The sequence below is a fragment of the Corythoichthys intestinalis genome, chromosome 16, assembly GCF_030265065.1.
Source record: "Corythoichthys intestinalis isolate RoL2023-P3 chromosome 16, ASM3026506v1, whole genome shotgun sequence".
NCBI classification, from domain to species: Eukaryota; Metazoa; Chordata; class Actinopteri; order Syngnathiformes; family Syngnathidae; genus Corythoichthys; species Corythoichthys intestinalis.
Window position 1 is genome coordinate 27,628,820 of NC_080410.1, and position 12,547 is coordinate 27,641,366.

The window sequence follows — 12,547 nt, forward strand, 5'->3', positions numbered from 1 at the left end:
GCAATTCAAATCTGTTTATTTTTGATGCACTTCAATTGTAGGATAAATCTGTTGCTGGTGAGGTGCAATAAAATATTACAAGGTTCTATAACACAACTACCTGTCTGTTCTCTATTCAACTGACTCGAATACTGCTCAGAAAATGTCAAATTCTTTGACATACAAAAACTTCTTTTTAAAGTAACGGAAATAGTTACTTTCCCTGGTAACTAATTACTTTTACTATAGAGTAATTCAGTTACTAACTCAGTTACTTTTTGGAAGAAGTAGTGAGTGACTATAACTAATTACTTTTTTAAAGTAACGTGCCCAACACTGTTCATCATGCAGTACCGTCTTGCAGACTTCAACCAATTCCCCGGTCACCTGATATTCCTCTCTGGTAGAATACAGTACAATAGACAGTAGAGAAGTCGATTTAGCAGTTGTTTTTTTTCTGAAATACACTAAATTTCCTCATTAAAAGAAGAACAGAGAACGACACTACAAGCTTTTTTGTATAACGGTATTTCTATTTGTCCCGTAAAGTCACGGTAAAGGAATCACGGTTTGGCCCACAGTCAGAAGGTGTATACGTTCGTGTAAAAAAAAAAAAAAGAAGTTATTCCCCCTTTACTCCTTTGTACCGTTACACCCCTAGCAGCCGTACAGTACTGGACAAAAGTTTGGCCCGCCTGCAATTCTGTCAGATAATGCTCAGTTTCTCCCAGAAAATGAATGCATTTACAAATACTTTGGTAGTAATATCTTCATTTATTTTGCTTGCAGTGAAAAAACACAAAAGAGAGAAAAAGAAAAAAAAAGTCATTATCATATTACACAAAACTCCAGAAATGGGCCAGACAAAAGTATTGGTACCCTCAGCCTAATACCGTATTGGCCCGAATATAAGAGGGCCCTAATTATAAGACGGCCCCTTCTTTTTCAAGACTCAAGTTTGAAAAGACTTTCTGAACACCAAATTATTTTTAAAGAGAAAATAATTACAGTGCATTCGAAACAAATGATTATAACAATATATTTGAGAGAAAAAGCATGTCATTTTCCCTCATTCAAATCTTTTTTTTTTTTTTTTTTTTTTAAACCTGTCCTGTTCAGCTGTTTGACACAGAGAATGGAAGTCTAAGTGCCCGGATTCTGAACAGTTTTAATGTTTCACATTGAGAGTCTGACATACTCCCATTGTGATCATTCAAAATACCTTTTTATTATGACAAAGCAGCGAACAGGAAGGGATTATGGGGGGACAGAAGAAAAGAAATACAAGAGAAGAAAGAAAAGAAACACATACACAAACAACAACAAGAAATACATTGAACATCTAAACTAGTTACTAATATGCTGGTGCTATCGTCAGCGAGATGTATTTCCGGTTTACACCATGTGGGGGCCTATTGGCCAGTGAAAGAGGAGAATGGGGGTGGGGGTGTCTATAAGACTATAAACTAAGTGATTGAAAGGGGTAGAGTGTACACAAATCAGTTCTGTGATCTAGAACCCAGTAATCGTGTGAATCTCTTATGAGTGAAAGCCCGTTGGCGACCAACCCTACGCCGCCGCATCGCCAATCCCGGCACCGGAACCCCCAACCCGAGCATGCCCTACCACATCCAGCAGCACGCAAGCCCCACCGGGCGCGCGACAGCCACGCAGATTTCAATTCAAATCTTAATATCTGAACATTTAAATATTTAAACTAAAGTGCACTCACATTCGTAAATGAATGGCTTCTGGTTTTTGAAATGTAAATAAACCACTCTATTGTGATAAAACAACAATAACTGTTGTTTGCAATAACTGCATTAACCATCAAAGTGAGGTCTAACTGTAACTGTAGTCTTGAAACAAATCTGAATGAGGAAAAATATTGCAATAAAAAATTGCAAACTGGTTAAACTTGAAAGAAGCTGAGATCTGTCATGACAGAACATCGCTTCAATGATATCTGGCGCCATCTAGCGTCGTGAATGGGGAGAGTAGCTGAGATCCGTCATGACAGAACATCACTTAATGATATCTGGCGCCATCTAGCGTCATGAATGGGTATAATGTCTATACCGCGAATATAAGACGACCCCCTCTTTTTCAGTCTTATTTCAATGCAAAAAACACCGTCTTATATTCGAGCCATTACGGTACTTGGTAGCACAACTTTAAGACAAAATAAATGCGAACAACCGCTTCCGGTATCCATCAATGAGTTTCTTACAATGCTCTGCTGGAATTTTAGACCATTCTTCTTTGGCCAACTGCTCCAGGTCTCTGAGATTTGGAAGGGTTCCTTCTCCAAAATGCCATTTTCAGATCTCTCCACAGGGTTAGGGTTTATGGGATTCAAGTCTGGACTCATTGCTGGCCACTTTAGAAGTCTCCAGTGCTTTCTCTCAGACCGTTTTCTAGTGCTTTTTGAAGTGTGTGTTTGGGTCATTGTCCTGCTAGAAGACCCATGACCTCTGAGGGGAGACCCAGCTTTCTCATACTGGGTCCAACATTAGTCTTCAGACTTCATAATGCCATGCACACGGTCAAGCAGTCCCGTGCCAGAGGCAGCGAAGCAACCCCTAAACATCTGGGAACCTCCGCCATGTTTGACTGTGGGTACCGTGTTCTTTTCTTTGAAGTCCTCATTTTTTTCCCCTGTAAACTCTATGTTGATGCCTTTTCCCAAAAAGCATCTCATCTGACCAAAGAACATTCTTTCCAAAACATTTTTGGTTATTCAGGTAGGTTTTGGCAAACACTGGCCTGGCATTTTTATGCCTCTGGGTCAGAAGTGGGATCTTCCTGGGTATCCTACCATAGAGTCCCTTTTCATTCAGACACCGACAGATAGTACGTGTTGACACTGTCGTACCCTCGGACTGCAGGACAGCTTGAACTTGTTTGGATGTTAGTCGAGGTTCTTTAACCACCATCCGGACAATTTTTCTTTTCTGTCCACATCTAGGGAGGTTAGCCACACTGCCATGGGCTTTACACTTATTGACGACACTGCGCACGGTAGACACAGGAACATTGAGGTCTTTGGACTTGTAGCCTTGAGATTGCCCATGCTCCCTCACAATTTTGCTTCACAAGACAGTTCTGTGGTCTTATTTCTTTTCTCCATGCTCAATGTGGTACACACAAGGACACAGAACGGAGGTTGAGTCAACTTTAATCCATTTTAACTGGCAGCAAGCAAGATTTAGTTATTGCCACCACCTGTTATATGCCACAGGTAAGTAACAGGTGCTGTTAATTACACAAATTAAAGAAGCATCGGATGATTTTTCAAAGGATGCCAATGCTTTTGTCCAGCTCATTTTTGGAGTTTTGTGTAAAATGATAATGATTTTTTAAATTCTCATTTGTGTTTTTTATTGCAAGCAAAATAAACAAAGTTATTACAACCAAAGCATTTGTAATTTGAGCACATAAATGAGCACATTGAGCAATAATTGAGCATTATCTGACAGAATTGCAGGGGTGACAAAACTTTTGGCCAGCACTGTATATATTCCTCCCATGAAACAGGCCTCGATTGGAAAAAAAAAAAAATTAAAACTACATAACAAAAAAATCAAATGTTACTATAGTTTCTTCTAGATGAATATGCATTTTTTTTGGTCTACAAAAATGTCTAAAGTTTGTATTAAAATAGTCTAAAAATACTGAGGGAGTCAAATTTACTGCTGATTTTGGCATACCAGAGTTAAAAAAACAAAACTCATCACCCTACTGTTTGTTCATTACATGAAAATAAATCACTTTTGTCCTTTTTTTTTGGGTAACTCATTAAGTCAAAAAACTGACAAGTGTACAGACATCAGAGCGGGAATCCGTAGTTGTGATTAGCGACAGCCAACAAGCTCAAATACAGGATACATTCCTTTTTTTTTCTCAGCGGGTTCATTTTCAAATACTTTAGCCCCACTGAGAGAAATTCACACACACTCCAATTCATTGTAGTGGAGCCCACAAGCTGAGGAACAAAGCTCTCCATCTACAGGTTACGTTGCAGTCGAGAGAAGCTCAACGCGGGAACGGAGCGGGACGCCGGTCAAGTGTCACATTCAGACCTCGCTAAAACGCTGAAGGGTAGAGAAAAAAAATTGAAAAAAAATCACGCACAGCTCTACAGGCCTGCAGCTTTCAAGCACATCCTCCAAAATTCTGCATTCTCAAGTGGACGCCAGCCAACACATTAGCTACTCTTCAAGCACTCAAAGAACATGAGTTGGAGGGTTTTTTGGATTTTTTCTGTACTTGTTTTGACACAGAATTCTGCAAAGATGGTAATGTTCCTTTCACTTAGAGACCAAGATATTAGATAAAGTGAAAACATAAAAATTGAGTTTGGCGCTAGTAGACGTCCAATCCATTTGAACTGGGAGGGTTGGCAGCGAATGAACCAACACACGCTGCCAACCCTAACATCTATCGCCATCAATGGCAGCCAATGAGTTGAAATAAATATGAAAAATGACATGAAATTTAAAGCATGAAAAAAATTAAATGTAATTACAGGAGATAAATGAATTAAAAAAAAAGGTAAAATAATCAGTTCAAGAATTAAAATAAGAAGTCAAATAATCATAAAAAGAAAGAAACAAAAAGGATACACTCAAAAAATGAAACAGTATGCAAAAATTTTATGTAAAGTGTTTAGACACAACTACTTTAACTATTAAGTTTTGTAGTTAAATTAAAAAATGCCTAATTGACATAAGTAAGACTTAATAAACCACTTGAACAAGTTAAGCAATTCCTATTTGAACCTTTTACATGCAAAATGTGTAACCACCTTTTGTAGAAATTAAGCAACATCTCTTAAAATTTATGAATTCAAGTTGTGTAAAGTTTACACACTAGTACTATTTACACATAACGTAACTCGATTACCCAGATACATAGACTTCATACAGTGGGGCAAGTTCTCCTACATTAAAAAACTAGAGAGGCCTGTAATTGTCAACATAGGTAAACCTCAACTATGAGAGACAGAATGTGGGAAAAAAACAGAAAATCACATTGTTTGATTTTTAGAATTTAGAAGAATTTATTTCCAAATTAGAGTGGAAAATAAGCATTTGGTCACCTACAAACAAGCAAGATTTCTGGCTGGTAAAGAGGTCTAACTTCTTCTAACGAGGTCTAACGAGGCTCCACTCGTTACCTGTCATAATGGCACCTGTTTTAACTCATTATCAGTATAAAAGACACCTGTCCATAACCTCAGTCAGTCACACTCCAAACTCCATTATGGCCAAGACCAAAGAGCTGTCGAAGGTCACCAGAGGAAAAATTGTAGACCTGCACCAGGCTGGGAGGACTGAATCTGCAATAGGTAAAATGCTTGGTGTAAACAAATCAACCGTGGGAGCAATTCTTAGAAAATGGAATACATACAAGACCAGTGATAATCTCCCTCGATCTGGGGCTCCATGCAGGATCTCACCCCGTGGCGTCAAAATGATAACAAGAACGGTGAGCAAAAATCCCAGAACCACACAGGGGGACCTAGTGAATGACCTACAGAGAGCTGGGACCACAGTAACAAAGGCTTCTATCAGTAACACAATGCTCCGCCAGGGACTCAAATCCTGCACTCAGACGTGTCCCCCTGCTGAAGAAAGTACACGTCCAGGCCCGTCTGCGGTTCGCTAGAGAGCATTTGGATGATTCAGAAGAGGACTGGGAGAATGTGTTATGGTCAGATGAAACCAAAATAGAACTTTTTGGTAGAAACACAGGTTATTGTGTTTGGAGGAGAAAGAATACTGAATTGCATCCGAAGAACACCATTCCCACTGTGAAGCATGGGGGTGGAAACATCATGCTTTGGGGCTGCTTTTCTGCAAAGGGACCAGGACGACTAATCTGTGTAAGGAAAATGAATGGGGCCATGTATCGAGAGATTTTGAGTGAAAATCTCCTTCCATCAGTAAGGGCATTGAAGATGAGACGTGGCTGGGTCTTTCAGCATGACTATGATCCAAAACACACAGCCAGGGCAACAAAGGAGTGGCTTCGTAAGAAGCATTTCAAGGTCTTGGAGTGGCCTAGCCAGTCTCCAGACCTCAACCCCATAGAAAATCAGTGGAGGGAGTTGAAAGTCCGTGTTGCCCAACGACAGCCCCAAAACATCACTGCTCTAGGGGAGATCTGCATGGAGGAATGGGCCAAAATACCAGCAACATTGTGTGAAAAGCTTGTGAAGAGTTACAGAAAACCTCCGTTTGGCCTCCGTTATTGCCAACAAAGGGTACATAACAAAGTATTGAGATGAACTTTTGGTATCGACCAAATACTTATTTTCCAGCATGATTTGCAAATAAATTCTTTAAAAATCAAACAATGTGATTTTCTGTTTTTTTTTCCACATTCTGTCTCTCATGGTTGAGGTTTACCCATGTTGACAATTACAGGTCTCTCTAATATTTTCAAGTGGGAGAACTTGCACAATAATGGGTTGACTAAATACTTACTTGCCCCACTGTAGTTGGTGTGTGCACAGAGGTATTGGACTGTGCCAGTGATTTCTGTAAGTGTTTAGCAGACACTCTAGGCTTCTTTTTTACCTCTCTGAGTATTAGCGCTGCACTCTTGGCATCTTTTTTGGTGTACGGCCATTCCTTGGGAGGGAAGCAACAGTGCCAAACTCTCTCCATTTGTAGACAACTTCTCTGACTGTCGATTGATGAACATCTAGACCAGGGGTGGGCAAACCGGTCCTTGAGGGCCGCAGTGGGTCCTGGTCTTTGTTCCAACTGACCCAGCACAGATAGTATAACCAATGAGGTTTCTGCAGAAATGAGAAGCACCTGACTGCAATCAACTGATTGCACTTCAAAAACAGCTGATTGGTGAAAATGTGTCGTCTTAATGGGTTGCAACAAAAACCCGCACCCACTGCGGCCCTTTGTGGAATAGTTTGCCCACCCCTGATCTAGACTTTTAGAGATGATTTTATATCCTTTTCTTGATCGCAGGTCTTTAGACAGCTCTTTTGATCGAGGCATGATGCACGTCAGACAATGCTTCTCATCAAGATAATTCTTACCAGGTTTGTGTTTTATATTGGGCACAGCAGCTTTAAGCCACTCGTGTGATTGGGCACACACCTAACTTAAATTGTTTGTTAAAAATTGGTTTCAATTGCTCTATACTATTTTGTTATTTGTTTACTTGTCTACTTGCCTTATTTTTCCCCCTTCTGTTATTGTTTGCATGCTATCCTCATTAGAATATGAAAACCTGACACTGTTTTTACATCTGTGTGATTTTGACAAAGATCAGATCACATTTGATGGTGATTTTATGCAGAAATGTTAGAAATTCCAAAAGGTTCAGATACTTTTTCATACCGATGTATATAAAATATAAAAGGGATTTCATTATATTTTAAGGGTGATGAGATATTTTAACGAGAAACTAGACCCATTATTGACTTCTGCAGTGTAAAACATTTGAAAAATTAGCACCCGCTTGTCCCGGCCTCCCTCCTTCTCTACTGTAGTGCCAATGAACTATGTGCTGACCCTTTGACCCCTGCGTCCACTCTTATCCCTGCAGCAATAAAACACCAGCAGCACATACACACACTGGATTGACAAAAGTATTGGGACAACATAAGGAAGAAAAGGAGTTTGGTCAAAAGTTTTGGGATGGCTGGAAGGGGTCAAAAATCATGCAAATGATGGGAAAACATGGATTGTCATCAAAATTACAACAACAACAAATAGCCAAAATTCCACGTTTTGGACTAATGCACACTGGCGTACTATGAAGTCAAAATGAGAGAAAATCAGACTTCCTGTTTGTTACGTAGCACTGGATCAGGTGGGATGAAAAAAAGAGGAATTTAAGAGGAGAAATCCTGCGCGGAGGAAGGAAGGAGACATCCGGGTGGCTCCGGCCCACGCAGCCTGCCGCTGTCATCAAACAAAAGCTTGATGAGACACCAACAGATGCATGATGGGAAAGGTGATGGGGGGGCGGGGTCAGCGAGTGGGAGGAGAGGAAGACATCGAGGGCCTCTTCACTTTACAAGCGGCGGTGGGCGGAATTTTCTCAAACTTTCCGAGCGGACAGAGAATGCGTCAGCGGCCGGATACCGCGACCCCCCCCACCCCCCTCTTTCGGTCCCTACGGCAGCTGTTGCCATGTGGACGTGGCTTTGGTTGCCATGGTTACGGTGAGGAGGTGGAGATCACATGGCGCATCTGCACCCAGGGGTGTGACAACAAGCCACAACAACACACACACACACACACACGCGCATATACAAGAGGATACCCACGAACATAAACACTGTACAAGGTACAACAATACAAGAGAAATCGGACACACACGCAAACAAACACACATATGAACTAGGGATGTCCCAGATCCATTCTTGTAATCGGAAATCAGGCCCGTTCACGTCATTTTTAGAAGATCGGAATCTGGTGGAAAAGATCAGGTTTTAAAAAACGTATTTGCCGGAAAACACAGCCAAGATTGAAAAAGCAGTTTCTGCTCTTGCGCTCCTCTTTAAAAGAAACTGCTGTATTTTAAGCCAAAACAACTGTTGTGTTTGATAGAGCAATATGTCTATATGCTGCCATAGCAGATTCATGGCGCATTAAGCCCCTGAACTATTTTTCATTTGTCTGTGTTACCCCGGAAACCCCCGTTTACAGACGTCGCGCAACCGCTTTTGTTTCAACCCAGCCATAAAACAAACGTAATTAATTATATTTATTATTCAAAATGTCTGTCATTTTTAGCTTAGAATCATTAATTGATGTATAATATTTCGTTTAAAAAAAAAAAAAATTAAAAAAAAATTATTCACTCGCATATTTTAAACTTTTAAACAAATTATGTCACAATGAAAAAACTGGCTTCTGTAAAAAAGTCACGGATATCTACCTCATAACTATCGTTTAATTGTATTGTTTTCATTACTGTCACAATTTCCCCAATATTTTAGATGATAAATATTCGATCCAAACAAGGAAAAATTGAAAAATAACGTTTAAAAGGGTAAATACAGTATATGAAAAAGAAAATCTCGACCACTCCTTGTTGTCTGCGATTTCTGCATCTCGACCCTTGTTATATCGCCACGTATCACCCATAAAATCCCCCCAAAATCCGGCTGAGGCCATCCAAAGCTGTGTCTTGACACTTGGTGATACCTGCTACATGGAGGTTTTGGATCGAAACAAGGTAAGCGATAATATCTTGTTAAAATCGTGGCGTCTTTAATTCTGCTCCTGCGTGCTCTCGCCTCCAGTTAAGGTTCTGCGGCTTAAAAAACTGTTGTTTTTTTTAAGAAAATGCCCTCCTGTTCAAAAATTTTCTTCCCCCAGGAAATTGAGATTTTAAGCTTTCCAATGATGTATCACACATTCATATCGGACAATTTTGAAAGTTGGCAAAATTGGGGGTCTCAGAGAGGAACTTCAAATCACCTGAGTGTTTTCCACCATTTATATATTTTTAAGTACTAACTTATTGGCTGCTATTGATGGCGCTGGACGTCCAATCCAATTTGACTGGAGGGCTGGCAGCGACTGAACGATATATCATCAATTGCAGATGATCACTCAATGTCAGCCATCCCACTCCAAATAAATTTAACATCTATTGACTTCAGTGTCAGTGAATGTGTTAAGGGCTACAAGCACGTCCTTGATCCGATCATGTGATTGGAAATCGAGCCCGATCATGTCAATTTTAGAAGTTCGCAATCAGGTGAGAAAGATCAGGTTGTTCATGTATTTTTTAAAAGCTACAAAGCAACAAAATAAAATTTACAAAGATATCGTCAAACGAACGAAAAAATGTTTTGTATTACAGTATGTATCATTTTTAGGAGATTGGAATGAGGTGGAAAGATTTTTCTTAAATGGCCATAAAGCAACAAAATAATCAAGATGGACAAGGATAATGTTAAAAGAAACGAAAAAAATATATGTTTAGTCATTATTAACAAATACTCAAATGTCGAGGTTTCGGATCGGTACTCTGTATCGGCAGATTCTCAAAATCAGGTGACTCAGACTTGTGCAAAAATACACGTTAATGTGAAGAGTACATCACCACCAAACGGACATGAATAGCAAACACACAGCATAAATTTTTGTCTGACAATTTATCAAACAAGAAAACACACACACAAGTTGTACTAGTTTGGGATTTTTTTATCATAGTTTAGTTTTATCTAAAGTAATTTTCCAACCACACATTTTTCCCCATTTTGAACCCTGAGGTTTATCATCCAATGTGGCTAATTTATGGATGTTTTTTTGGTATAAATATCCCATCATACAATTTTAAAACCTTTGTCTTATAGATCATTGCAGCTTATACACTCCAAAAACACACCTCCTTAAAACTAGTTAAATTCTCTTGTTTTCAGTGTAAATCTTCTCAGATTTCTTTAAACAGGAAAATAGCAAGCTGAAAATCAGCTTAACAGACTTATTTTAAGCAATAAATTGGTATATTTCGTAGAGTGGCACCGATACCATTTTTTGGCCCCGATACTGATACCTGGCTGTGCAGTATCGGCCGATACCGATACCATTCCGATATCACTCTGTTTGAAAATAAATAATTAAATTAAAAAATATACTGTATATATATATAGATATATACAGTACATATATACTGTTTATATGAAGAGTTACATCCATCCGTCCGTCCATCCATTTTACGCTTCTTCCGGGGTCGGGTCGCGAGGGCAGCAGCTTTAACAGGGAAGCCCAGACTTCCCTCTCCCCAGCCACTTCAACCAGCTCCTCCAGCGGGATCCCAATGCGTTCCCAGGCCAGCCGAGAGACATAGTCTCTCCAGAGTGTCCTGGGTCGTCCCCGGGGCCTCCCGCCGCTGGGACATGTCTGGAACACCTCTCCGGGGAGGTGTCCAGGAGGCATCCGAACCAGATGACCGAGCCACCTCAGCTGGATCCTCTCTACGCGGAGGAGTAGCGGCTCGACGCCGAGTCCCTCCCCGATGGCCGAGCTTCTCACCCTGTCTCTAAGGGAGAGCCCGGACATCCTGCGGAGGAAACTCATGTCGGCCGCTTGTATCCGGGATCTTGTTCTTTCGGTCCCAACCCACAGCTCGTGACCATAGGTGAGGGTAGGAACGTAGATCGACTGGTAAATCGAGAGCTTTGCCTTTCGGCTCAGCTCCTTCTTCACCACTGCAGAGTCGGCATTACTGCAGACGCTGCACCGATCCACCTGTCGATCTCCTGCTCCTTCCTACCGTCACTCGTGAACAAGACCCCAAGATACTTGAACTCCTCCACTTGGGGCAGGATTTCATCCCCGACCCGGAGACGGCACTCCACCCTTTTCCGACTGAGGACCATGGTCTCAGATTTGGAGGTGCTGATCTTCATCCCAACCGCTTCACACTCAGCTGCGAACCGCTCCAGTGAGAGTTGGAGGTCACGGCTCGATAAAGTCAACAGCACCACATCATCTGCAAAAAGCAGAGATTCAATGCTGAGGTCACCAAACCGGACCCCATCAACGCTTCGGCTGCACTTAGAAATTCTGTCCATAAAAATTATGAACACAATCAGTGACAAAGGGCAGCCTTGGCAGAGTCCAACCATCACTGGAATGAATTCGACTTACTGACAGCAATGCGGACCAAACACTGACACCGGTCGTACAGGGACCGAACAGCCCTTACCAAGGGGCTCGGTACCCCGTACTCCCGGAGCACCCCCACAGGACTCCCCGAGGCACACGGTGGAACGCCTTTTCCAGATCCACAAAACACATGTAGACTGGTTGGGCGAACTCCCATGCACCCTCGTGGACCCTGCCGAGGGTGTAGAGCTGTTCCACGCTGCTCCTCCTGAATCCGAGATTCCACTTCTCGACGGACTCTCCTCTCCAGCACCCCTGAATAGACTTTACCAGGGAGGCTGAGGAGTGTGATCCCTCTATAATTGGAACACACCCTCAGGTCCCCCTTCTTAAAAAGGGGGACCACCACCCCGGTCTGCCAAACCAGAGGCACTGTCCCTGATGTCCACGCGATGTTGTAGAGACGTGTCAGCCACGACAGCCCAACAACATCCAGAGCCTTTAGGAACTCATGGCAGATTTCATCTACCCCCGGGGCCTTGCCACCGAGGAGCTTTCCAACCACCACAGTGACTTAAACCCCAGAGATCGAAGAGCCCACCTCGGAGTCCCCATACTCTGCTTCCTCAAAGGAAGGCGTGTCGGTGGAATTGAGGAGGGTTTTGAAGTATTCTCCCCACCGAGTCACGACGTCCCGAGTCGAGGTCAGCAGTACACCATCTTCACTAGACACAGTGTTAATGGTGCACTGCTTTCCTCTCCTCAGACACCGGATGATGGACCAGATTTTCCTCGAAGCCGTCCAGAAGTCGTTTTTCATGGCCTCGCCAAACTCCTCCCATGTTCGAGTTTTTGCCTTGGTGACCGCCGAAGCCGCAGTCTGCTTGGCCAGCCGGTACCTGTCAGCTGCCTCCGGAGTCCCGCAGGCCAAAAAGGCCCGATAGGCCTCCTTCTTCAGCTTGACG

General features: G+C 42.0%; 1 protein-coding gene across 2 annotated transcripts in view; it reads right to left on the reverse strand.

Annotated features, from left to right (window-relative positions):
- The window catches only part of cacng2a (calcium channel, voltage-dependent, gamma subunit 2a), a 93,122-nt gene that overhangs the window by 35,289 nt on the left and 45,286 nt on the right, over window positions 1–12,547 (reverse strand). Inside the window, exon 1 of one of the 2 annotated variants that reach the window (XM_057817342.1) lies at window positions 6,564–6,663. The exons of the other annotated variant lie outside the window; for it this stretch is intronic. Coding sequence (XP_057673325.1) covers window positions 6,564–6,615 — 52 coding nt within the window. The 5' untranslated portion in view covers window positions 6,616–6,663. Of the gene's footprint in view, window positions 1–6,563; window positions 6,664–12,547 lie in introns of those variants that run through there. 2 annotated transcript variants of the gene reach the window in all.